General features: G+C 40.0%; 1 protein-coding gene across 1 annotated transcript in view; it reads right to left on the reverse strand.

Annotated features, from left to right (window-relative positions):
* CHD7 (chromodomain helicase DNA binding protein 7) overlaps positions 1-27519 on the reverse strand; it is a 96483-nt gene that overhangs the window by 51601 nt on the left and 17363 nt on the right. Inside the window, exon 3 of the mRNA XM_009889786.1 lies at positions 6122-6543. Coding sequence (XP_009888088.1) covers positions 6122-6543 — 422 coding nt within the window. The remainder of the gene's footprint in view (positions 1-6121; positions 6544-27519) is intronic.

The raw sequence follows: 27519 nt of genomic DNA on the forward strand, positions 1-27519 counted from the left end.
TTGCCGCCCCTTGACCCCCCGTAAATCACAACAAGGCACGCAATTAAGTTCCGTCGTCGTTACCGTGCCCCGGGTGCACGGCCGCCTATGAATAACAGGCTTAAAAGTCGGGAAGAATAGGGTGGCCGAGGTTCGATAAAATATCAATTTGCTGAAAGGCCGGGAAGCGCTAACGAGGGCCTGACTGCCCCGGGCAGACCGACTGCCGCGGCGAGGCCCTGACAAAGACCCCGACGGCCATTCCGGCGGCAGGTCCCCCCCGACAAAGGTTCCTTTCCAGCCTCTGTCAGCCCTTTCCCCGCTCGCAGCGCAGGGACTCCCAGCTAGGAGTATTTCATGACCTATATATACCCCTGAGCCGTGCCTCGGCGTACTGAGTCACTCTCAGTAACGGAGAGGCGGACGGAGAACAAAGCCCGTGCGCAGCTCCACCGGGAATTTTAAGTTCTAAATTCAGCAGAAGAATTGCTCTTTTTAAATGCACAGCTACAGTTTCTTTCAAGGAAAGAAAGGAAGGTGAAGTACAGATAAACCATAGAAGGACAGCACTGTCCCCTTGAGCGCGATGAGGCACTGCTTCGGTGCATCACACACCCAGGAGCTTCACCTGGCTGGTGGGAGCACCAGCTTCCTCAAATTGTCAGCAACTGTTGTTCCTCTCCATCCTCCCACAGAGCCCATGTGATCTGTTCCTAACAATTAAATGTGCCCACTTTTGACTCGGCCTTTCCACTTCCCAGCAGATCATATCCCATGCCATCCAGGAATGGCATTAGCCTGGACCAGAACAGCCTTTCGACATGTAAATACAGGCAAGTAAAAACCTGTTCTTAGATACTTTGCCATTACTTTTAGGGTCTGTGCATCAATGCTTAACTCTAGATGCACATCTGATAGTACTTTCCAAATTTGGCAACTTGAAAGGCAAACGGTAATACACACATTTAGACAACTATTTATCTTTTTTTTTTTTAACACGTGTGAATAAGAAATTTAGCCAAGTCTCACTAGAGGCAAGAGACCATCCAGTCCCAAAACAAGAACTAGAACTCTAGGAGAAACTAGACGAGTATTTGCCACACACAAAACACTAAAATATTTTAAACCTGTCACATAAAACTAGTTCTTCTATTCAAGCAATACAAACACAGACATTTCAGATTAGATGTTTTACAATCTCACTGTCCAATACCACTTTCTGGTTTCATCCTCTTATCCCCAAGGACTGCATAGCATATTGACCAAAGGGGATCAGTAAGAAGACAACCTGCAGAAGGTCAGATGAGCAAACAACGTGAAGGGAAACAGGGGCCGAAGAGGAAAACAGTAAGTCGGTTAACTGAAAAGAAAGCTCGAATTACAATTTGAGAACAAGTATCCAAACTTTTGACAGTGTTTTGTGTCAGTTAGTCAGGCAGCCATCTACAGAGCTAGGTCAAACTCCAGGAAGTTACCAAGGCCAAACCATCTGACTTAAAAATACCCCAAAAAGCATGGCATGATTAGCAGGATTAAGAGGGGAAGTAATTAGCCCGTATGTTTACACTGTGCAACTACTTGATCTGATCTGGGTAACTGACAGATCTGTTTATTACTGTAATTTATGATGGCTACCAGGATTTGGATGATGCTTTTTTTCTGTAATTTAAACATTTAAAATAAGTCAGACAGACTATTGATCCCTATTTTACCATTTGGGAACACTGTCCTGTGACAAATTCATGATTGGAACCTGGCTTAAAAAAATAAGAAGTTACACATCCACTGTGGAGCATCAGAACTGTAAAAAGAATAATCCCATCCTCTCAAAATGTTAAGAGCTGTCAGACTTGCTGTACTGCCTTACCTGAGGAAAACAATTATTTTTAAAGCTCGCAGTGTAATCAAAACCTTTTTTAAAAAAAAATAAATAAATCAGTTTGTATGTCACAAAAGTAGGAAAAACAAGAAGTTTTTTTCCAGCCTGAAACCTCACCCAAATTACTAAAAGTATGCTTTGGTAACAGCGAAGCTCACAAGGTCTGCCTGCAGCAAAGGCGAAGGTAAATATCTGGCAGCTGGGCTGGTTCAAAAGGGAGATGAGGACAGGTGTGAACAGGAACAGCCTCGGTGGACACACGCGTGGAAATCTCGCACGATTTCCTGTTCTCTCCCACAGGCACCCTCTTCCTGCCTTGCTCAGGATGATCCGAGCTTGGGAGTGGAAACTACCACCACCTCCTCGGGACCTCTCTTCCTGTCCTCCGGCTCCCCAGGGTGCTGCGTCCCTCTGCTCGCACCGCTCCCCCACGCAGCAGCCTCTTCCCGCTTCCGCAGCCAGGAGCCATCCCCTTTCCGATACAACAAACAGCGAATCTGTGCGCCAAAAAAGTCCATCTCCACCTCCCTCTAAAAGAGGTAATTATGCTCATGCTTTTCAGCACTCCCCTTGTGAGCAGCAACCCACTCGCCCTACCCTGCATCCCAGGCTGCTGCCATATATGTGGGAAGGATGAAGAGTTTCCTCTGCCAGCGGGAGGGGAAAAAGCAGGTAAGACCAGCCCTGCAAAGCACAGCACACTGCTTTGAGGAGATGGGGGGAGGGAAGAGCTCCTGCCAAGAGCTGCCATTTGGCTCTCACAAATAGTTACTGCTTCTCCCACTGTAATCAGTGGCCACTCTCTAGGGTTTCATAGGAAGCAGCAGGACAGATATCAGCTGTGCTGCAGTGTGATCTTCTCAAACAGGTGGTCCTCATCTCCTCCAGGGACAGGCACAGGAGGAACAGACATCTGAGCCATGACTTTGCAGTTCAGTAGGACTACTTGCCTTTCCCTGTCCATCTATGTTTGGAAAAAAAACTGACAGCTTTGTATGTGCCTGAAGCTGGCTCTGTAACTTTAAGGGCCCACATAACACTCAGTACCCGCACGCATATTTAATGAAACCCTTTAATTGGTGATCCTAGGTATACCTACATTTTGCTTTCAAACACTTGCAAGTGTTTTTTTCCAGCCACCACTATATTTATCTTTCTGTATTGGCAGGATTGGGCTAATACCCATGACAAGAGTAATAATACAGTATTATCGTGTTGTCTTTTTTTAAAGATCACCAAGTATGCAGTATAACATACTAGCAGCCCATTTGGGTGTTTTCTTTCTTTTTAAGATGCCATGGGACAAGCAATTCAAACAACCATGAAATTAATCAGCTACTTCTATTCTCCAGTCTGACTGTTGTCCATTGCACAAAGGTGCTTTTTGGTGAGGCAGTTTGCTCATTTTGTCACAACTTACACCAAAGATAGAAGAGATGTGAAGGATAAAGTTTCTGGGGTTTTTTGTTGTTGTTGTTTGTTTAATAAAAGGATTATACTGTTAGTCAAACTTGGAACTGAAATAACAGGGTTAAATTATGAGCTATATTAAGTTACAAAATCGTTAAGATACTTCAATACCAGATTTTTTTATGTATGTGTATACTCTAATACAGCCTGTATCAAAATTAACTATCAAGGACTTGTTATGCTCTATCCAAAAAAACCTTGCTCTTCAATAAATACATTTCCTCTGTCTGACTTTATTTACCTGCATTTCACATAAGCACAAAACTCTACTATTCAAACTGATCAGCTTACTCAGGAATGAAAACTGTTAGTTTTGCACAGCATTCAGAAATCTAAAAATCACACTACACCTTTCAATGCTTCGAAGCAAAATACTGAGCAATGTAAGCAGTAGTAGTAAACACATGCCAGATACTAACTTTATCAAAATATTTTATTTTGACATAATCATCTATAATCTATATTAACTTGAATTAATCTCACTCATCTCAGCTACTGTAGTATTTCCTTTCCAGAATTAGTGCTGCTGAAATACTGTGGCTCAGGTGATAAAATGTTTGGACTGTTGACTTCTTTAAAACCTTGATTCAATGATCTGTCACTGGACAGGCCCCCCAGTCTGTGATATTGCCGAAGTAAGCAAATTTCTTTCACTGATTTAAAATTCTTTGGCAGCACAGCATCCGAACACAGTCTCAGAGTTCTTCAAAGAAGTCTGATACTGCAGCTGACAAGACCACAAAATCAGAACAACCTCATTTTCAAGAAAGCATTTGGTAATACAGACACAAGCCCATTATAGGAAAAGTAGGACTTTCTCCACCCCCCTGAGTAAGCATAAGGAACAGCAAATGCTCTTAATGCTGCTCCAAACACGTTTCTCTAACAGGTAAAACAACAGGGCTTAGTACTTAGTAGAATACTATAAGTCATCTAGCCACCCAGGGACAAGAGTCATTGCATGGGGAAAGAAGATAAAGACTCTTCTACAAATACAACTAAGGAAGCAGTGATTTGTTCCTTCAAAGGGAACACTGCTCCTTTAATCTGCACGACATGTCCCAAGATTTAGAGAAAACGTGCAAAGGGATATTAGGATTGAGGATGGGACAGACCAGCTCTGAGAGGTCCGATGTCCAGCACAGCCACAGGAACCCATGCATGTTTTTGAGGCAGACTCCTTCTAACCATTGCTGATTAAACAAAGCGTCATTGTAGTCAGGACCTTGTAGAACCACACTAATTGAGAAGTCGTGCAGTAAAAGCTTTTTTACTTCTTGGTGGTAAAAACTGCTGGGACATGCTCTATACCATACAGTATGGATGGCCTGGTCAGCCATGAAAACTATGAGTATAGGAAATGGAACAAAAAGGTTATTTTAGCTGATACGGTATTTTGGTTTCAAAACCACATTCTGGTAGATACATAACTTAAAAGAGTTTTTCTAAGCTGTGAATTGCCCCATCCTTCAGACAGTCTGGAACATAGCCAAAGTAACTTCTGCAATAGGGACAGGCTGATCAAAAGTAATTTACTGAACAGTTAAAATAACCTGCTCAGGACAACATTTGATTTTACAAGCCAGTGTTTATAAATTCTTCAGAAAACATTATCTCTGCTAATATATAAACTTCTTTTTCTTGCTAAAGGAACAAGTGACATCTTACTGTCCATGCCTGATTTAGCCAAACAGCTGTATCAAACATAACCAATAGTCAGTCTTGTAGAATGTATGCAAAGCTGATTCATTAACTGCAATATTTAAACCCTAATACAAATGGATTTTGCGAACTGATTTGGATTAACCAAGTCTGGCTGTGCTTCCATCTGGAAGTTATATTTTATAACGCTAGCCACATCTTGAAAAACAGATTCAGATGTTTGGAACAAATTCAGAACAGTTGTAAGAAATTCTAGGTACAAATGAAAAAAAAATTGAGCTTTAATGTCTTTTTCCTCTCCGTTTTCTTTCAAGTAGGCATTTATAATCATGGTGTTTAGGGAGTTGAGGGGTAAGGAAAGACTCTCTGTTATTATCTATGACGTATTTACTCATGTGTAACGGCAGTTTGTTCTTTCTCATACTCCTCTGTAGCATTTTAAGCCTATTCTGATAAAGGGACACGATGCTGAGTGAAAACAGTCAAGAAACAGGGTTGAAGCATCTGGTCTATCCACAAACATTTTCTGCTAGGAAAATTGTCTTTACATGAAACAGCAAAATGAATATAATCCCTACAGTGAGGACACATCAATATCCATATAAAAATGCTTTTATAACAGCAGAGCTTATAGCCCATGGGTTGTGTCAGTATAAAATAGTGTCTGTAAGGTCTGTACAACTTGTAACTTCACAAAGTACCTAACTTCTTTATTTAGAGAAAAACGTCATCAAACCTTTTTACTCTAAGCCTTCATCTCTGGATTTGGTCAAACCCACAGTAGTGTTGAAGCAATTAAATTTCGTAATACACAAACCACATATGAGGACAGGTGAGCATTAGAAAAGAAAGAGTTAGTTTTGAAATCTAACGCATCCAGAAATGTTTATGCCTTGAAAAGAAAAATTAACCTTTTGCCTTTCCAGCTTGTTTAAAATAACTCTGAAGCCATAAACAGGAAAGCCAAACAAGAGAAATGTGCCCGAGTTCCTCAAAAACATGTTGTAGATGGTAGAAGGCAAACGACAAAACAAGATTTCCTCTCCACCCACGCCATTTAGCACAGATGCTCTAGAAATCCCACAAACACACTGTTTTTCTCTGATTGCATGTAGAAGCTTCCTGACTTACCTAGCCTTTTTGCTGGTCTTGGGTTTTGGCGTGGTATTTTTTGCTTTCTTTTCCTTTGGCTCTTTAGGGGTCTTAGGGACTTTGGGGGTCTTGGGTTCTTTCTTTTCCTTGGGTTCTTTAGGATCCTTCGGTTCTTTTTTTGCCTTAGGCTTTTTCTTTTTCTTCTTCTCTTCTTGAGAGCAATCCACCGAGTTTCTGCTTAGATTCTGGCTGTCAAGTCCCCCAGGAAAGTCTTCCTTACCAAAACCTTTACTGGGACCTTCTGCAGCAATGTGATTGTTTTTCTTTTTCTTTTTCTTTTGCTGTGGCTGCGGCTCAATTGATGGCAGATAATCATCGCTTTTCACTAGCTGGGTATTCGGTCCACTAACCTGAGTCATATCCGGCACTGGTTTCTCTAAAAAGGGTTCCGACGGAGAATGCTGAGAGAAACAAATAGAAATTAAATTGTAGATTTGCAACTCTGATTTCTAAAACTTTGCTCTTTTGGAGCAAGAGGTTACAGGAGGAGAAAATACTAAGCAGAAGATTAGCCTAGTAGCATATCTGAAACATTGGACCATAAAACAATAAAACCCAAAGCTTTCTGCAGTTAGAACAGTAGCAAAATGACGAGAAATTCTTGATGTAGCAAGGGTAAAATTATTGTAAAGCTTTTATATAAAGTAGAAGTATAGAAAATCTTTACAGTCTGCAACATTTAGATGCAAAAGGAAAGCAACGGTTATTTCTGATATTTCAAAATAGTTGTTAGCAGAATGAGTAACTTGCTACAAATTATTCAGTTGCACTGCAATTTTGTCCTCAGGGAAAAAAAAACTGTGAAAGTTTGTTTCTAGACCTGCAAAGAAAAATAAAGTATATTCACAGGCTGTATTTATAAAAAAATTAATCAAGGCAATTTACATTCGTTCAGCTGTGACAGGAGGCATTTTGATCAGCACGTGAAGGATTAAGCCACTTTAAAAATGTAATATAATGTTACATTTTACGTCAAACATCCACAGCTCCCTACTTGTAATTGAAACAGATTTGTTCCTGCTACAGATTGGACAGAGAACTACTTTAAGTGTTTGTAAACCTGCAAAAACATCCTATTCCAAAGTCTCTATTGCATATCAGGTTTACACCAGACTTAAAGTACATGAAAACCTATGTATAATTACACAAATGTCAAGTGCCTGGACTAAACATGTTGGATATATTTGCAACTCTTTCCTCTGAGTGGTTCTGTTCTACACAAAGATCCCTGAGTCTGCAATGAAAAAATGTCTAAGCTCTATCATGACTTTGCAGCATATCGAAGCTCTAACCTGCTTCTCCTCACTGCCTGCCCGTGGTTATAAATGCAGGACGACAGCGCTTTTCGAAAAGAAAAGTAGTAGCATGACACCGTACTGATGCCTTTCTTGCAACTGCATATACAGTCAGACTATTTTCCCATCAATTTCCCTAAAAATTAAGTCAGGATGATTCTAGGTGGAAGATTTAGCTGTGGTCATGAAGTCTAGCCATTTGAGATGTTTAATCCATTGAACTGGGGATAAGATTTATAGCAAATCAGAAGTTTACTTCCAGGAATTGCAGTGCCTGTGTAACTGTCTAATGTTATTCACGTTTCCTTTTCTCTGCTTTTTATTCAAGGTGCACTTACTTAGGAGCAGCAAGCATGCAAACAAATTACTACAAACCCAGTCCCTGAGCATAAGACCTGATGGGCATACACAGACATACGCTTTAGCTACCTGAATCTAAAAAACCAATGCATTTAAGATTTAGGAAATAAAAATCTTAATAGCACTACATGAGAAAGTGAATGTATGTGTATTTTTCCAAATACATTAATACAGTTCTCTGAACGTAAACAAACTGAACCAGTGCAGTTTTAACTATTTTCAGCATTTCTTCACAGTAGCAAAAAACCACTATGTCCTGAATACACTCACACACTCACAAGCTATCCAAGCAGCAGAAGGAGCAAGGCTGCCAAGAAGCGAAGACAACTCTTTCTTGCTGTTTGGGAGAGGTTTGAACAGTACAAGCCAGACGCTACATTTGTTCATGGAAGAGAGTCCAGGACAAGAGGGAAGGCCTGAGTGCCAGACCAAAGATCTGGATCTACCTGGCTTAACCAAGAATTTCCAGGATGACTTTTGCATCTTTCTGTCCTCCACCTGTTTATTGAGATACTTTTTAGTGCAAAAGAGTCTTAGTTGCAGTGGGAACTCAGCTCTAACGCAAACCTGATGCACCTATTCCATTAGCACCACATCAATCAGCCCTACCTCAAGGCAATCTCATGTTAGGCATCCTGGAATATGAACCAACACCTCTTCTAGAAATCTCTAGTCACCGCAACACTTACATATCTTCATGCTGGGATCCTCACAAAGACTGGTTATCGGTATAGAAAATGCTGATCCCAGGAAGCCAGTGGTGCCAATGAGTATTGCAGTCCAATTAGGCATTACATGAGGTAGAGATATTTTAAAATCTTGTAATTGGTTTTGAATTTGGTTGAGTGAATTGAATGTCTCCTCATATTTGCTCTGTGACACAGAACAAAACTGTCTTCTCTGTACCTCAGACCATTACTTGTACTTGTATTGTCTAATACTTATTTTTAGGTAGGAAAACACAGGAATATTACACGGATCACCTGTAAGTACTTCTTATCCATAGGTTTTCAGAGCAGTACTTTTAACCTACATTTTCCCATGGTAGTCAATATATTTCTATATTATCTACCATTTTGTATCTCATGCATTCTACGTTTTTCAGAGACCACAAGTGCGAGTTTCATCAGTGTCTTCACCGAGCTGTCGACTGCAATACTCAGTCCTCTTTTTAAATATTGTTCACTTGGTGTGTCTAACACATAAGAAATCTAAGTTTATCTTCCCATTATTTGGAAAATTGGTATTGAGCAAGTACCTTGCGTTTGGCACTACAGTATTTGTTTGCCACATTAAGAGAGACTTTTACAACTGTCTAAAAGCTTATGTATAAGGCACAACTTTCTAGAACAAACAGGAATTGGTAGTTTAATTTTTTTTCTTCCTCTTAAGCACGTGAAAGAGCCAAGCCAACAAATACTGAAAACCACAAGAAATCCAGTAATGCCATGTAAATATAAGTCTATAAAATTTTCAAGGTTGCACCTCTATTAGTGATATGACTGTGTCAATGAAACCAATATAAAGTTTTATACACACTTGAGTATTCTCATTACCTTTTAAATCCAATTCAAAAAATTAATCCTTGTCTCCTTTCTAAAACTTGCAGGTTCTTTTTTTGGTTTGTTTGCTTGTTTGTTTTAGAAGTCTGAACAACAACTTTCAGCACAGTCATAAGCAAATCTGAACATAAGGCAGACAGCTTTCCAAGTCTCCACCACAGCAATGTCAGCCCTTCATGATTTGACATTTGTAGGTTTAATGTAAGGTCTGGCCAGAAGGTAAAGTACTGAGAAAGGCAGTGATTGTTTCCACAGTGTAGTACTCAGAAACTCACTCTGGAAGATGGCATCCTATGAAAATTCAGATTCTTATTACCTCAGAAAGCTTATCCACAAGAGTCATTCTCATACTCTAGAGCAACTCAGACTGTACATTAGACTTAAACGTTATGCATGAAACAAATATTAAGAACCCCACAACCTTACTGCCTTTTATTTACGGTATCAAGTTACATGCATTACCTAGCACACAAATTAAAAATACTGTGGGTTTGTTTCATATCATTCACAATCCCCAAAACATGAAGCTACAAAAAGCCCAATCTGCCTTAATTAGGCTTTGGTTATATCTCCTATTACTTGAAAATACATTAGTTTTGCTAATTGCCACTCCCTTTGCAGTTTAGCACGTTTTGTAATTCACTTATACGTGATCTTTTAAATTGTAGCACTCTTTCAAAGAAATGGGCGCGATTAAGTTTGTTTTTCTAGGAAGTCTGTGCCTACACTTTTTGCAATATGCTAAAACGGTTTATCCCTAACTGACAACCCCACATTGCTCCCTAGTGTGAAGCTGTGTAGGAGCAGCACAAATCTAGTGAGAAAAGGAGATCGGAAACAGCTTGAAAGATGCGTTTTCTTACCCCAAACCAGTTGTCTGCTCTTTCTTAAGAAGGGAGAAAAGAAAGAACAGGCTTTCACTAGTAAATATTAGTTTAAGCCCACCACAAGGAATTATTTCAAATAGTTCTACTTCTTTAAATCTACAAAAGATTAACTCTAGTTACACGGTCACAATTTCTAATTAAAAAACCTAATTTTTCATTTACAACATTAAAAATGTGTATATCACAAGTTGTTACCAAAAGATTGAAAAAAATTATCTGCATACTTAGAATCATATAATAGTTTGGGTTGGAAGGGACCTTTAAAGTTCATCTACTCCATCCCACCCTGCAATGAGCAGGTTGCCACTTATTAAAAAAATATGCATATTACAAGTTTTTACCAAAAGATTGAAAAATTTAGCTGCATACTTCAGAGAAATCACTTCTCCTGCTGCTTTTAGTAATAACAAAGCCATAATTTAGTATGTTGGTACAGAATTTAATCTTCCACAGGAAGGAAACCAGTGAAGATTAAACACAAATAGGTATTAATCCTATTTGATATTGCAGCAGAATTATTTTTGGTATTATTTGAAATAAGGTGAAAAAGGTGCTCAAGAATATTGGTGTGTTTACTAGACCCACATCTCTTTAAATCTTTTAGAGAAAAGCTGTTTTTGTAAACATTTAACAAAGAACAGATGGCCTGTTTTAATCATGCGAAAAAACCTGGAGCTCACATTAATACTCCTATCACTGACTACTGGGGGTAGTTACCTCCCTAACCAGCAGCATGGTAGAGTCTTCAGTAATACCATTTAATTTTACAGTGGACAATTTCTCTTCAATTCCTACTGCCTGACAATTAATCAATGCTATTAACATGCAATACCACAATGCAGCACACTCCTAAAGATCGCAGCTTATTCGAGCAAAATAGAAATTCTTCAGGAACTTGAGGAGTTAAAATCATTTGCAGCTCAACAGGTTACCTAGGACAGTAATGTGCTTTTGCATTATCAGTAAAAGCCAACAATATCCAAGCAAATAATAAATGAAAACGCTATTTGAGAAATTGTTTCTGGAGTGCAAAAATCTCACTTTTCTGGAATTCAAACTTATTTTCAAACTTCCAAACATGTATCACCAAGGCTTGAAAAATTAAAAACAAAGCTGCCTGCATTTCACAGCTGCTTACACATTTAGAGCTAAGCTCATTCTTCGCAGCCCAAAGCACAGATAGATGTCTCAAACCAGGCCTGTTACATAAAGTAGCAAGATGGACAGGTTGTAGGATTAATCCAGTGAGGGTTAGTGGCAGGGAGGGAGGTTAAGGAGGAGAATCTTTCTGTTGCTTGAACAAGGATTGAACACAATCAACTGTACTTAAGCACTGAAAGTGGCTGAGTATCGCTTCCCTAGCAGAGCAGCAACTTGAGCCAATATTGAGCTTTAAGAAGTATGAAGCAAGAGCAGCAAACTATGTGCCATGACTCAGCTAACTTTGTGAAATTTAAACATCAGCACCAAACAAAAAAAAGCTGCTTTTTACCAGGTATAGTTTCATTTCCCTCACAGGTATTTCCAGACTCCCTGGTCTTTTCCATATTTTGAAAAAAAAAAAAAATCTACTGTAACTGCACTTTATTTAAATTTTCTCGAACTTTGGTTTATTAACTAAGTTGCATAACAGTAGAGCAAGTTCCCAGTCAGTTCCCACTGGCTCCAAAATACAGGTCTCCCCAATATGATATCTATAGAATGGATAATTTCACATTAGGTAAATCATTACTGAATATTTGCATTTGCAGCAATTACAGTCCTGTTAAATTATCACCTTCACTTTGGAAAAGTTAAAACAGCAACCTGCGTCCAAAGAAAGTTCTTTCAAAACAGAAGACCTACAGCAGCACTTCTGGAAGCAGCTCTACCTCCTGCCACAGAGATCACTCCTTTTGAATTTGTATCCTTCCCAATAGCACAGTCCTCAAGGTGTTAAAAGCCATCACATGTAGAAATTGCTCCACAATTCTTCCTTTCAAAGGCTAATGAAAGGATTCATCATCCCTCTGGATTAATTTGAACAAACTACTCATCTTGACTATTCTCCAAACAAATAATTTGGAAAGTTTCCATGTCATGTCTCTATACATTGCTTTGTCTCTGCAATTCTCAACTTGTCTCATCAACACTTTCAATATTAGGCCTGCATTGGTGCTCCCTCCATCTGAAGCACACTTTGGCTTTTCTAGACCAACGTAAATACTTTTCAGACATTATCTGTGTGCAAAGCTCACATATCAGTAAGAACTCCAGAGCAGAAAGGAATCAACACTACCTCCAAAATCGCAACCAAATGCCAGCACCTACATTCAACAACAGTACAGCTGTACAGTATTTTTTCCTATAGTAGCTAAAGAAACATCCCCAAGACTATGCTCACACCCATAATTCTTTTCAAAATAAGTTTTACCAATCAGTTTCTTCTCCTTTATTGTGAATGATGATCCCTTCCCTTTTCTGTGAAACTGCTGCCTTGAAATTTAAGATATTCATGTCTCTTCTACTTTACTGCATGAAAATACTTGGTATTGACTTAAAATATTTTGGCCAATATGATGCTGCTTAGAAACAACTGGTATCTCGGTACTTCAGAAATCCCTCTAACAAAAATTGTAGTTCCAAAGTGACAAGTTGCATTTAGAAATGAACAAGTGTTGTCAATGATCTTCTATGCAATAAAGGGAAAGGTATCACACCAGATAAGAATGAAAGAAATCTATTTTGCAACAGACTCCACAGGAATCTTGTAGTTTACTAAATCTCTTGCTATACTTCTACAAAACACAGGTGAAAGTGTATGGAAAACAAAAGTTCTATTAATACCTTCTTAGCAAAACATAACTTGACAATTAAAAATCACGTTGAATGAAAAAAGTTCACATTTTAATGAAGTGCTGCTGCAATACCATTTTATTTCTTAAGAAACAGAATACAGAATAGAATATTCTAAGACTATCCTAAGCCTTCCTAATGGAGACCACCTTTAAAAAATAGGCGCAACTATTAAAAAGTGAAAACTTGCTGATCCAAAGTTTTCAGAAAAACTCTGAATCAAAACAACTAGAATTTTGATGCCAGCAGCATCCTAACAGTGGAGTAGAAGTGATTAAAACCAATCTTAATGCCCTCAGCCACCACTGCAAAAGTACACTCATTGCTGGTTTGGTGGAGCTGAAAATATCACCCAATTACTGTATGTGGAAGAATAAAAACATGCTATATAAAATACAGAGTTCCTTAATTGAGTGTCAGCACAGCTACAGCTTAAGAATTATTTATTTTCCAGTCATGTATTCTGTGTAGTAACACAGACTACAAAATATGAATGATACTAATGTGGCCATCCCAAAAGCAAACATCCCATTATATTTTACAGTAATCATTTGTAGCAACGCTGTTTTGTGCTCACATAAAGTGAGAGAGATTACTAAGCCTATAGAGTATCAGCCAGTGCAAGGAGCACTGATGGTTTGTTCACAGCTCAAAAACAACTAACTTGCGCCATAAGAGAGCTCTAGGTTGCTCTCCATCGATCAGTCAACAGTGTTGATCAGACAATCTCAGACAACTGCCACCCCTACGATAATGAAGCATGTATGCTCCAAATTAGCTTTCCACCTAAGAAACTGCAATAGCTACCACAGGGATTGTATATAACTGCTGATGTGATGGTCCACAAGACAAATGTTTTATTAAAACTTTGCTACAGATTGCTTTGTAATACATACTGGCTTAGACAGCAGCTGTAAGATTGTTCCTAATGCCAACAGGGCAGGTCCTAAACATTACACAACAGTAACTCCAATAACAACTCTCCACTCTTCATCATCACTATGTAGACTGGTCAAGGACTCACAATTTTGGCAAGTTGTTACTAGCTCTAGCTGTAGAGACAAATAGAAAGGGCAGGACAATTAGGTACCGAATTCTACTGGCAAAAGCCGTATTGCTCATGTTGACAGCTCATCTACCTCAAGCCTGACTTCCCAGCACAGCCACTGTTGAAGGAAACCTCACTTCTGTGTACGCTCCATTATCAAGCAGTAGACATGCCAGAAGCACACCAATGTGAGTTTTATCACCGAAGTTTTTCGGAGTTTATGCTATGCAGTCCATATCACAGATAGGAAAAAGTCAGGCAGACCTGCAAGAGTCCCACTATTAAATGGCCCACGAGCATCTTTGTCTTAACACCTCAGTGCTGCCAAGGAGGACCTGTATTTAAAAATGTGCATATTTTCTTTGCGAAGTTGCATCTGTGAAGTTACACCCAAGCACAGCTACAAAGATACCTAGTATTTGCTAGAGGATCCCTTGGATTAGAGAATATCCAGGAGGTCTACCTCTAGTCTTTTTCAATCCCTTTAAAGTAAGATGGTGGGCTGCACGTCTCCAGGCAAGATAGGGAAGTCGTGCAATAAAGTAAGAACATGTCAAGATGAAACAGTTTCCAGAGGACCTAGTACAATACTTCAACTTCTCCAGGAAAGGGGGTATAGGGGAGAAAACACCTTCAACCAAAGCAGTAATACTGACACTAATTTTATCAAATACATAAGCCTTATAAAAAGTAACCTAACCTATTTTAGCGTATATACAGGCTGCGTTGTCGCTCTTGGGCTTGCCTCCACGTTCCCCACAGCCCTTCAGCTCCACTGTGAAAGCAAAGCAGTTCCCCCAAAACAGTAAAATGCAAACATCCTCCCTCTCTGCGGCACATTTTAGAGCCACAATTTGAAATCCAAGATCCTGAGGGAAGAAAGGAAGCGTACTGCCATGCACTCACAGCCTCCTCTCTCTGTCAGCAGAATTCCTTCCACTCAGTTACCGAACATCAAACACGTAGAGATCCATCCTCTCTGAAGGGTAACCTGTTCCTATACCACACTGCATTGCCATCACCACAGCCTATGACTCTCCAGTATCAACCATGATTTCCACTTAACACCCTGTCCCCTACACAGAAAAAGAAAACCCAACAAAACAGTCCTGACTGACTTGGTGTATTAAGCACTGACAGCCTGCCCACGGTAATTAAAGCGATAAATGTCCCCTAAAATTTTGTTTTTACAGAAGACTTAAAGTCACTCAGAGAACCATTGTAAGAGGAACCTTCATTAGCTCATATCTACTTCTATCAATAGGTTTCTCTACTGTTATCAAATCTAAACCACAGTAACACAGAGCAAACAGCATCAGGCTTATGATTAAGGAGAAAATCAAAGACCAGCATACTTGGTGCAAACGCTGCTTCTGACCACAGACAATCAGAAAAGTTCTGCCTGTGCTTTCACTGCTGCAAGCAGCAGTAACAGCAAAAGCAATACACACCACAACAGCAAAAGTGTTTCTATTCTGGTATTTCCCCACCCCCCCACCTGCTCTAACCCCCAAAAGAGTTAACAGGAAAACTTATTTAACAGTCTATATATGTAAATATATAAGGTGTGAGGTAATATGTAAACATGTAAGATACATATATGTCTTAACAGATACATACTATTAAAAACACAAAAATATAAGTTTATACGTAAATTCAGAAGTGATACTTTTTTTGATTTGCAAAATCTCTAATTAAGTATGCTTTATCTGATCTCAGATAGAGTACACTTTATCTTCTTCTACTTTACATTAAATAAAGTGCACTTTAAGTTTAGGAAGGGAGAACAACAATAGAAAGAAAAGCAGCATGTTTTCTTCTGTTGTTTTTTTTTTTTTAACCAGATGAAGCCAAAGGCTATCAGGCCAGGAAATTTTTATTTTTTCTGCCTGCTCTGCAGCACCTAAGGACCAAGTAAATACAAGCTTCAGAAATACCACCTGTTTGATGGACATCCTGCGAGCTCTAGTCTATTGCTTATAAGGGCAGTAGAAAATGCTTTACAACTTTAACAATGAATCAAAAGGACCAAAGTGCAATAAAGACTGTAAGGAAGTACACCAGGAGTAGAGATGAGCACAGACGGAAGCAGCATGGATAAAAGTGTACATTACCCCAGTCTATGTACCTGGCACCACTGCATGCACATGTTGGCTTTTTTTACAGCATGCCTGTGCCAGAAAGTCCTCAAACTCATCTTTATACACTTCATGTCCATGACTATGTGCCACACTTGTGTACATGCAACATCACATCCTTTCTTCTGCACTTGGATATCTTCCAGTTGCTCCCTACCAGCCTTGGGAAGCCTTAGAAAGACACTAGTCATAGCCAGTTCTTTTGGCCTTCTCGTGATAAGAATACTCTGCTTTGCCATTCGCACCCATCCCAGGGCAGCCTCTCACCCCTCTTTCTGAAGTCGCTCCAATGCAAGAGTCTGCAACGGGTCTAGCCCACCTCCGGTGAAAGCCAGCTCAGGAGGCAGGCTGGGGACCTCAGCTGCCCACTCAGCCCTCTCTCACAGAAATGAGTGAGGGCAGCAACTGACAGGCTTTACTTCATACATTCATAAAAATATAAAATATAGCAACCACCAGAAAAGTGATTTCAAATGCATTTTTAGACAATTACAGTTTGTTAGCATGCAGTGTTTGTTCCAATACCTTAGTAAGACGTAACTTCTCTATCACTTTCCTAACCCGTTCCTTACACACCAAGGAAAACAAATCCAGCATTTTTGTTTTCAAAGTTCTCCCCCACCAGATTCTAGACTTGCTAAACACACATCTTTATGAAGCCTGCAAATATCAAGAATGTATCAGTCAACAGTTTAATGGCAAACATGCATCAGATTATGAGGCTGTTGAAAAGAGGATGCAATTCACAGACGGCCTTTACCAAGAACTTTATCACTTCTATCTGCAAGCCCTCATAAAAAAAGAGCAAGTTTTCCCCAAAAGGTATAAATATACATCATGTTCTAATAGCTCAAGAAAAGGGCAATGGCCTTAGATGTTTAAGATTTCAACAGATGCAACAAAGGACTTCAACCCCTCAGCTTTTACTCCTGTACCTAGAAAGAAGGTCCCACTGAAGTCCCACAATACCTTCTATAAGTATTTTAATTAAATAATAAAACATTCTGAATTCTTCCACAGTTTGTAGCAAGACTCTTTCAATTTCACCTGGGTATCTTGCAGATAGAGTCCACTAGCAAAAGAAAAATGAGCTTAAAACATTAGAAGAGACACTACCAGCACAGATACTACACTTTGGTTTCAGTTTGGAGCTGAAAAAACTTTTAGTTCATCAATATTTTTATTTGGATGACTTGCAACAGACCCCACTAGACGAATAATGCAATAGCCTTTTTCTTACCCTGCCATCTCCCCCCTCTGCAAGGTGAGGTTGCACTGTAGCCAATTAGCCAATAGCTTTTTTTAAGCTACAATTTGTATTCAGGACTTTCCTACTACGGATTTTTTAAAAAGTGCAGAATTCTCCAATCCCATGGACTCCTACCACTGTAAGGTGTAAGGCACCACCAAGGCAATGAAAGTTAAACCTAGTGTAAACTAACTTTTTTATTATTTCTATGACTTTTAATCTTTAAGTTTGCTGACTGACTCTGATGAAAAGGGTGTCATTTCAGAACTTCCAAAAAAAGCCATATTTGGTAAATGTTTTCCAATATCTAAGATGATATCCACCATAGCTCAATCATCCTGTCTCTACTGTTTATGTCTACTCCAAATACATAAGTGATTTACTTGTTGCTGTTTCAATCTCACAGTCCAGGTGAGAGTGTTTAGTACTAGGAGATTCACAATTTAAAATGTTCTAAAAGTTAACATTTTGTTTTGACATTCTAAATGCCATTTCCTTAGTTACAAAGAAGCTTCACATCAGAAAAGAAAAATAAATTCCAAAACCCCACTACCACTTTTATTTATATTAGCTGTCCCTAGTAAGTTGGAGTGACTTCTCTAACCCTTTTTATCCAATACTAAACTGTTCTTGTCCAGCAGAAATTCAAAAGCTTTCTCCAGACATTGAACAAATGAGTCACCCTGAAAGTGTTGCTGTCACACACATTGTTGTCTTGGGAAAATAGTAGAGTTCATTGTAACTCTAAGAAAAACTATTATAATTTATAAATGTATTTTTCTTTTTTAAATGGCAGTCTAAATTATTAAGTATTTAAAATACTTGAAAACAAATAATAAATGTTGTTAGTGTCACTTATGAAACAAATTCTACTTCCTAGTACTTAACTTTATGCGTTAATATCTCTAACATACAGGCTGACTCCTCCCTAGTTACCTCCAGAATTACTGCCTCGCTCAGTTTACAGGATGAACGAGACTCCTTGATTAAATCAGATCTGAATGACTAAGATACTATCCTGAAAAGCAGACTCATGTTACCTTGAAACCTTAAGTACAGAAAAGGGAAAGACTGCAAGGAGATGGTCTGTGATGAAAGCAGTGAACATCAGGCGGGATAATTTACTGTCCTTTTTTCCACCAGCCTCAACTCATTGTGATACTTTATTTTTTTTTTAAAAAGGTGGCGTTTTTTTCTTTTAAATTACATACTCATTTCCTTCTAACATGGATCTCCAGCAAAGGACTTGCCATGGACCTCTTCTTGAGAGCCATGACTGCACAAAAGTACCGACTTGGATAACTACTGGCTTCAGCATTAGGGCAACACAGCCCAGCATAATGAACGCACACTAAGAAGCCCTAAATCCCATGTCTATCATTCTGGCCTCAAGCAACTCCCTGTCCCTCTGTCTTGGTTTCCTTGCATGTAAAATTGAGAATACACATGGCAGGAGAGTTTAGAAGATGGACGAGTTGGTGGTTGTTGAGGTTTTTCCTGTGTTATGATTATTTTTCCTCAAAAAAAAAAAGCTTATTTAGTTATTAATTCCTTTACCAAGATATGAAGACAGTGTTTGTAGCAAGAGTCAGTCTGTTTCATGAGATTCAGTGATATTCGAGGTCAAGTTTACTGAATAATACACGGTAAATAAATTACCAGGCCATACCTCAAATAATAAAAACAAATTAATTAAACAGCTTCTTATAGGACAGAAGATCTTCTGCGGGGAGAAGAAAGGGAACAGAGAAAAACATGGCTGCATACACAGATTACATCCTATTTCATAGGCACCAGGAACATGTAGTGACAGTCCTACTTCAGATCTTTCTTAAGTTCCAGCTTTGCAGCTTGCTATCATTCTGTAAACACAATCCACTTCAAATACATGTAGTAAATTACGTAGTTTAATGTTTTGTATAACTTCCTTGTTTCTTGATAGTTACTTTCAACAGACAAAGTATACACAAACATAACAACCAAATGCTTCTTGCCAACTGTACATGCAAACAAGGCATACTCTGCAGATGGCAACAAACAATTACAGTTTTCTGGATGTCCTCATCACACCCCTCTTTCAGAGGCATTGATGATTACAGCAATATAAATACTTAAAAGCTCTAAGGTGTCACATATTAAGTATGTGAGGAGACAACAAAAAGATAGTTTAAAGCTACTTTTTTTATTACATACATATGTATTTACAAATATATACTATATGTGTTCAAACATTTAACTTCAACAGTGTTCTTTAAAATTTCCTCTACTGATATCTGACCCCCTTCCCAAACTACAACTGTTTCCATGTTTACTTTCCAATATATCAAAAAAAACCCAACCAACCCCAACCACAAATCCCTGTAACAGAAAAAAATACAACTGAATCCCACAGGCTCTTCCCTGGTTACATACTCAAGAATTAATGTTTTCCATACTGTCATGTAGAAGATACCCAGTTCTGAGGTTAAATAAATTCTATGAAGATAAAATAAAAAAAACGATGGAAAGGCAAGTTTTTCTTTTCCCTCTCCTGTCTCTAAATAGCAAAGGAAAATAAACTGAAAACATAACTTGTGAGATGGCTTTCTTATATTTTGTTTTTGATACACTCCTGAACAGTTAAGGAAAAGTTAGTAATTCTAGAAGAGCCTCTCTGACTAACCAGCCTTTAAATACCTATAGTTGATCAGCTCATGCAAATCAGGGGGCAAAAGGTACAATATATCTTCAGCAGTGATGCACTTTACACCAACGACACCTATTTTATGAGAGGAAAAACTACTAAAGATTTAATGGTGCCAATTAAAGAAGCCAAGAGTTTGCATGGCTCAATGGCTGAGTCATAGACCTTTTGCCTATAATAGGTTCCATTATAGCCCTGAGCTCAAGCTGTGGGAAGAGGATTGCAGATGAGTAAGAGGAATTAGTGTTTTTAAATGTTATTGCAAAGGAAGGTGTCCTTAAAGCATTAGGCAGCTGTGACACTAGCAGCAGTAGAGCAGCTTGCGCTTACTCAGAATCCTAGTTTTAAATGAGGTGCTCGGAAATTTGTGGGCACCTCACAACTTCAAAACACTATCAAAGAAATTAAGCCCATCAGTGTAAAGACCTCACAAATTTGACTAGTATTTCACATGCGTTTCCAAGCTTGAAATACTTCAGTACTTGTAAAGTCTGTGCTATCTTATTAACCCAAATTTTTGGTATTCATTTATGCTTACATAAAATAAGGTAAGACTGTGTAGCTGAATACTAAAGTAGTTTGTCCTTAACCATAGGACGTCTATAAACAACTGGTGTGATATACAATGAGGAAAAGAAAATTAAAATGTTAATATGCTTCTCAAGATGGCTCCCAGTAAACCCAGAGAAGTATTTGTGCCATAGTCCAATACTGTATACAAATCTGCTCATATACATCAACAACAATTAGACCTCAGACACAGGTACGGGTTATCTTGAAGGAGAATCATAGAATGGTTAGAGTTGGAAGGGACCTTAAGGATCATCTAGTTCCAACCCCTCCTGCCACGGGCAGGCACACCTCCCACTAGACCAGGTTGCCCAAGGCCACATCCAGCCTGGCCTTGAACACTTCCAGGGATGGGGCATCCACAACTTCTCTTGGCAACCTGTTAATCGTGTCTCACCACCCTCAGAGTAAAGAATTTCTTCCTAGTATCTAGTCTAAGTCCACCCTCCTTCAGCTCAAAAACACTGCCCCTCATCCTATCACTATACTCCCCGATAAAGAGTACATCCCCATCTTTCATGTAGGCCCCCTTTATGTACTGGAATCATAGAATCATAGGATGGTTTAGGTTGGAAAGGACCTTGAAGATCATAGAGTTCCAACCCCCCTGCCATGGGCAGCTTCCTCTGATGCAGCCAAGGATATGGTTGGCCTTCTCAGCTGCGAGCACACATTCACAGAATTCACAGAATTGTTAGGGTTGGAAGGGACCTCTGGAGATCATCTAGTCCAACCCTCCTGCCAGAGCAGGGTCACCTACAGCACGTTACACAGGACAGCGTCCAGGCGGGTTTTGAATGTCTCCAGAGTGGGAGACTCCACCACCTCTCTGGGCAGCCTGTTCCAGTGCTCCACTACCCTCAAAGTAAAGAAGTTCCTTCTCATGTTAAGATGGAACTTCCTATGTTCAAGTTTATGCCCATTACCCCTCGTCCTATCACTGGGCGCCACTGAAAAAAGACTGCTCCCATCCCCCTGGCATCCTCCCATTAAGTATTTGTATGTATTAATAAGATCCCCCCTCAATCTTCTTTTCTCTAGACTAAAGAGACCCAAGTCCCTCAGCCTTTCCTCATAAGAAAGGTGCTCCAGTCCCCTAATCATCTTTGTTGCCCTTTGCTGGACCCTCTCGAGCAGTTCCCTGTCTTTCTTGAACTGGGGAGCCCAGAACTGGACACAGTACTCCAGATGCGGTCTCACCAGGGCAGAGTAGAGGGGGAGGATGACCTCCCTCGACCTGCTGGCCACACTCTTCTTGATGCACCCCAGGATGCCATTCGCCTTCTTGGCCGCCAGGGCACATTGCTGGCTCATGGTCATCCTGTTGTCCACCAGGACTCCCAGGTCCCTCTCCACAGAGCTGCTCTCCAGGAGGTCAGCCCAGGTCCTTCCCCAGCTCTCATGTAGGCCCCCTTTAGGTACTGGAAGGTGGCAATAAGATCTCCCCGGAGCCTTCTCTTCTCCAGGCTGAACAGCCCCAGCTCTCTCAGCCTCTCCTCATAGGAGAGGTGCTCCAGCCCTCAGATCATCTTCGTGGCCCTCTTCCAGACTTGCTCCAACAGGTCCATGTCCTTCTTATGTTAGGAGCCCCAGAGAAGGCTAAAGGGAATTTTACTCACTTTAGACAAATTTCTGTTTATGAAAACATTGGCAGATCCTAATACAGGAAATAAAAAGAATAAAAATGGGTAAAATTGGCATCAGAGCAAACTGAGTATAAAACCAGTGACTAATACATTTAGGATAGAAAGTCAGATGCCTGTTCCAACATTCAGAGTAATCTGATTTGGGTCAGCATTTCAAAAGGAGCAAGTATTGGGAGTAAAAGCCAAGTGCTCTTTAAATTGAAGTTTGATAAAGTTATGAAAAGTAGTTCGTAAGATGATAGATGTGACGGCTGTAGGCTCAACTCACTGGCCCAGGCAATCTTTACAAGTACTTTACTCCTAACAATTGACAACAGTAAAAAGTAACAGCAAAATCTTGTTTAGATTAAAAAAATAAATGTACTTTCACAAATGTAATTTGGAATATGACAAACACAACATATTAGCTCAGAAATTAGTTTAATATCCTTAGAACAACAGCTTATGTTTAATTTTCCAGGGGAAGGAAATCTAAGCAGACTAAAGGGCTAGTAAGACAAGCTTCTGGTCACAGTAGTTTTACCTTCAAACCTAAAAAAGCAAAAAGCTTTTATACTTACACTGGCCAATATAATCAGAAAAACAAACAAACAAACTTAAATATTACCTCTTTTATAAGCCCTACTTCGCTCACATCTTCAAATTATCACAGCAATGCATGTGACGACTCAGATACCCTAAGGAAAACATCTGTGATTTCAAAGGTTTGTATTTATAACCTCTTTCTTTGATTAGAAATTGTCTTCATTCATATCATGGTTCATATCATACAAAATTCAACAGTGGTGTTTAAAAGAGAAAAGATTACTTTTTAAATAAAGATGCCATGGTTCCAGTGTCCTTTTGCCATAGCTTTTCTATTCCCTCGTTTGGACAATTTTCACAAAATGATGCAAAAGTCATTTTTATTTTTAGTTACTCTATATGACAGAGATTTGAGAAAAGTAGAAGTAAGCAACTTATGTAATTACTGGTCATCAATTGTTCATTTACACAGTTCCGTTATTTAAATATGAGTGATATACTTGTAAGAAGTGGGTTAGGGCGGGAGATGCTGGTATCCAATTGCGGGGCACGTGTCTTAACTTGCAACAGGAATACTCTAACTAGAAAGGCTCCCGAGAAAATTTCACTTCTTTCTAATGTTGAGTTGGAAAACTTGTTCTCCCTCAAGAGCTTCCTACACACAACATCCCTAACACAAGAGATCTGAATCAATGAGCATAGACAAAGGCAGAATAAATTATTCCCTTAAAAAAAACAAAAAAAACAAAAAAAATCCACCACCTCTTTTTCCATAGAAATTACTGCAGAGCTTGCAGACAAGAAGGCCCCAAACTGCTTTGAAGGTTCTCCAGACCAGTTAATTAACAATGTAAACCCCTTCTCTCATCCCCACCTGAGGCAATTAGGTGGTTTACAGGAGTGCTTTGTTTTGGGGTAAGTTTGTACAAGTTGGTGTGAAGACACTTAAAAGAGAGGGAGAAAAGCAAGAGTTTTTATCCTGTACACCTACTAGTAAGTATATCCAACATAAGCAATTAATCACTGAAAGAGGAAGACAACCTGCTGATTATACTTCAATTACTTCCAGCCCAGGTTTTCTTGTATTATATATATATATATAAAATGTTCCTCCCCCCAGTGTTTTCTTTGCTTTACGTATGAATAGAAGCATCCACCTCTTCAGCATCTACAACTCACAGAATACGTTCCTGAGTTAAAAGCAAAATACGCTGATCAAGATTTCAGTAATTCTCTGTGTGTGACGCCCAAGAAATAAATTGGTGGTTTTCTAGGATTGAACTAAGATATGTGCACTGCTAATATTCCTTTTATGTATGAGTCTCCACAGTTCTGCACAAGAACTTTTGATTATCCAATTAGACACAGTTAGTAAAAGCCCTTTGCATTCAGAAAGTTAGTTTATGAAACTGCAGTGGTTATATTTTGGATATACTAAAAGACAAAGCAGAACAGAAGACTACTCTCAAAGGCTTTTTGCCTTTTTGAGAACATACAAACACACAGGAGAAGTCAAGCTGGCATTTGAGAAAGCATGCAGGAGTTGAGGAACAAGGGGTGTTAACCCTTCATAGGGGAGGGCTTCTGCGGTGGGCACCCCTCGGAGCACCGGGCAGCGAGCAGGAGCCTGCCCCAGGCAGCGGGGCGGAAGAGGGAGGAGGTTTGTGGCCGCCCGCATAACCCCCAGCACATTACCCAGCTGCACGTTTCCACCCTCTGCAATGGAAACAGTGATCGCGTCTGCCTGCCCTGCCAGTGTATTCCCACTGACTCAAATTACTCAAAAGGTTCTCTGATGGAAGAAGTTAACAGTACTGCAGGCTAAAGCCACCTTTTTCTAGCTGGCTTACTAATACTAACCTGTCAAACAACTCAGGTAACTGTGGTTTCATGCTGTCACTTTCCACTACCAGTTCTGTAGCTCCACAGAAAGGCTGTTATGCCTACTTCCCTTCAAATCCAAAGGCAAATACAATGTTTTCCATATACATTTCCTTCAGTCTTTCCACATCCTTTCCAACAAGGGTGGCACCATAAAATCCATTACTTCCAGGTGAGTAAGGATACACCATCTCGATCAGCCAACACAGAACTCGCCATCGGGACCCCCCCCTTCTCCATGAGATTGCTGAATCATAGAATGGTTTGGGTCAGAAAGGACCTTTAAGGTCATCTAGTCCAACCCCCTTGCAATGAGCAGGGACATCTTCAACTAGATCAGGATGCTCAGCACCCCATCCAATCTGACCTGGAATGTTTCCAGGGATGGGGCATCCACCACCTCTCTGGGTAACCTCTGCCAGTGTTTCACCACCCTCATAAAAAATTTCTTCCCTACATCTAGTCTAAATCTTCCCTCTTTTAGATTAAAACCATTATCCCTTGTCCTGTCACAACAGGGCCTATTAAAAAGGTTGTCCCCATCTTTCCTGTAAGCCCCCTTTAAGTACTGAAAGGCTGCAATAAGGTCTCCCTGGAGCCTTCTCTTCTCCAAGCTGAACAACCCCCACTCTCTCAGCCTGTCCTCATTGCAGAGGTGTTCCATCCCTCTGATCACATTCATGGCCTTCCTCTGGAGCTGCTCCAACAGGTCCATGTCTTTCCTGTGCTGAGGACCTCAGAGTTGGACACGGTACTCCAGGTGGGGTCTCACCAGAGCAGAGTAAAGGGGCAGAATCACCTCCCTTGACCTGCTGCTGGCCACGCTTCTTTCGATGCAGCCCAGGATAACGTTGGCTTTCTGGGCTGTGAATGCACAGGGCCTGCTCATGTCCAGCTTTTCCTCCACCAGTACCCCCAAATACTTCTGCTGCTGCTCTCAAGACCTTCATCCCCCAGACTGTATTGATACCAGGGTTTGCCCCGACCCAGGTGCAGGACGCTGCACTTGGCATTGGTGAACCTCATGAGGTTCACATGGGCCCACTTCTTCAGTTTGTCCTGGTCCCTCTGGATGGCATCCCATCCCTCAGGCACGTCAACCGCACCACTCAGCTTGCTGTCATCTGCAAATTTGCTGAGGGTGCACCATGTTGTTGATGAAGATATTAAACAGTACTGGTCCCAATACACTTTGCTGGGTCAGGAGTTCCCAACACTGTGCTTTACACATCGCAGACACCAGCCTGAGCAGATCCTTCCTGAAGTGAGACTTAGGACACAGGACTCTGTTCTGTCAATTTTTTTTTCCATTTTTAAAAAATTTTTCAATCCACAAGCCTCTAGTAGTGGAGACGTAATTCTCTTTAAAAACTTCCCATCCACATATTGTTGCTTAACATATAAACCTGATCTCCTTAATCACCTATCCCAGGCCACTTAAAAGCAGTCCGCAGGGGACTTCAGAGTTAGACAGACCACAGGTTGAAACCACTGACTCAAAGAAATCTTAATGGATACACGTGACGTACAAAACCAAAAGAGATTGTCAGTATCAACTCTATTTTTCTCTTGGGGTGGACAGACAGCAGTTCTCCAAATGGCCTTTCCATTCCAGCATTTTATTAACTTCAGCATGACAAAGCGGGCTCGAAATCACACAGTTGTTAAAAATCCTTTGATGTTACATATGCTGCCCAAGATCCATTTATGTCAAAAAGCCCAAGACACTTCTCAAGCTCTAGTTCCTTAGTCACAGAAGCAAATGAGAAAAGCCTTTGAATATGTTATCTAATATGTATTTATGACATGTCACAGGTAGGCCTTTTCCCAGCTCCTCTAGTAACTGAACTAAACTAACAATTAAACTAGAAAGTGTCATTAAAACTGGAGGGAAGGGAAAAATAACTAACTAAAAAAATCCCAGCCCAACACTCCACACTTCCTTTACTGTGGACCAACACCTTATTCGGCAGTACCAACTGACATAACTCAATTATAATGTCTAAGTCATACTTTAGTTCTCCAACCAGTTTGATCAACTTTGTTCTATGAAACATTAAATACCTTATCTTTAGTGCAGGTACCTTTAGTATCCTAGCTCCAGCCGTTCTTTAAGCAATCCACAGTAAAACAGAAAAATCCCTCCTACAGCAATATCAGGTCTAAAGTTTGTATTATATTGTAATATTGTATTACGTTATAACCAGAGAGCTGTCTCTAAAGCGACCCTTTATAACTAACTTACCCCTCACTGCCAGTAACAGCTTCTGAGTTAGGTTCCTGGGTGTTGCTGTACAGCGCAGCAGGGAACTGCAGGAACTGCTCTGCCGTCCCCCGCTCACCACTGCTGCACAGCATCTCTCGAGCACCCAACAGCAATACTGGCAATACAAACACAAAAGAAACGGTGAACAACCAACCTATGTCAGAACAGGAACTCCCTGAATGCCCGTCTAATGCTTTAGTTACAGAATCATCTGGTGTTCAACGAGTTTTCCTGAAATATTTCAAAGGAGGCTAGCGGAGAGAAAAAGTTACAAACTAAATAGTCTTCCAATATTGCAGGCATGTATCCCTATTTACACAACTGATGATGCTTGCCCCAGTAAACATTTGCAATATCCCATTAACAAACTGACTGAGATACGAATACCAACTCTAAAGCCCGAATTTTTAGACTAGCTTTAATGACTATGTA

Source organism: Charadrius vociferus, unplaced genomic scaffold, assembly GCF_000708025.1.
Source record: "Charadrius vociferus isolate BGI_N301 unplaced genomic scaffold, ASM70802v2 scaffold167, whole genome shotgun sequence".
In the NCBI taxonomy this organism is placed as follows: Eukaryota; Metazoa; Chordata; class Aves; order Charadriiformes; family Charadriidae; genus Charadrius; species Charadrius vociferus.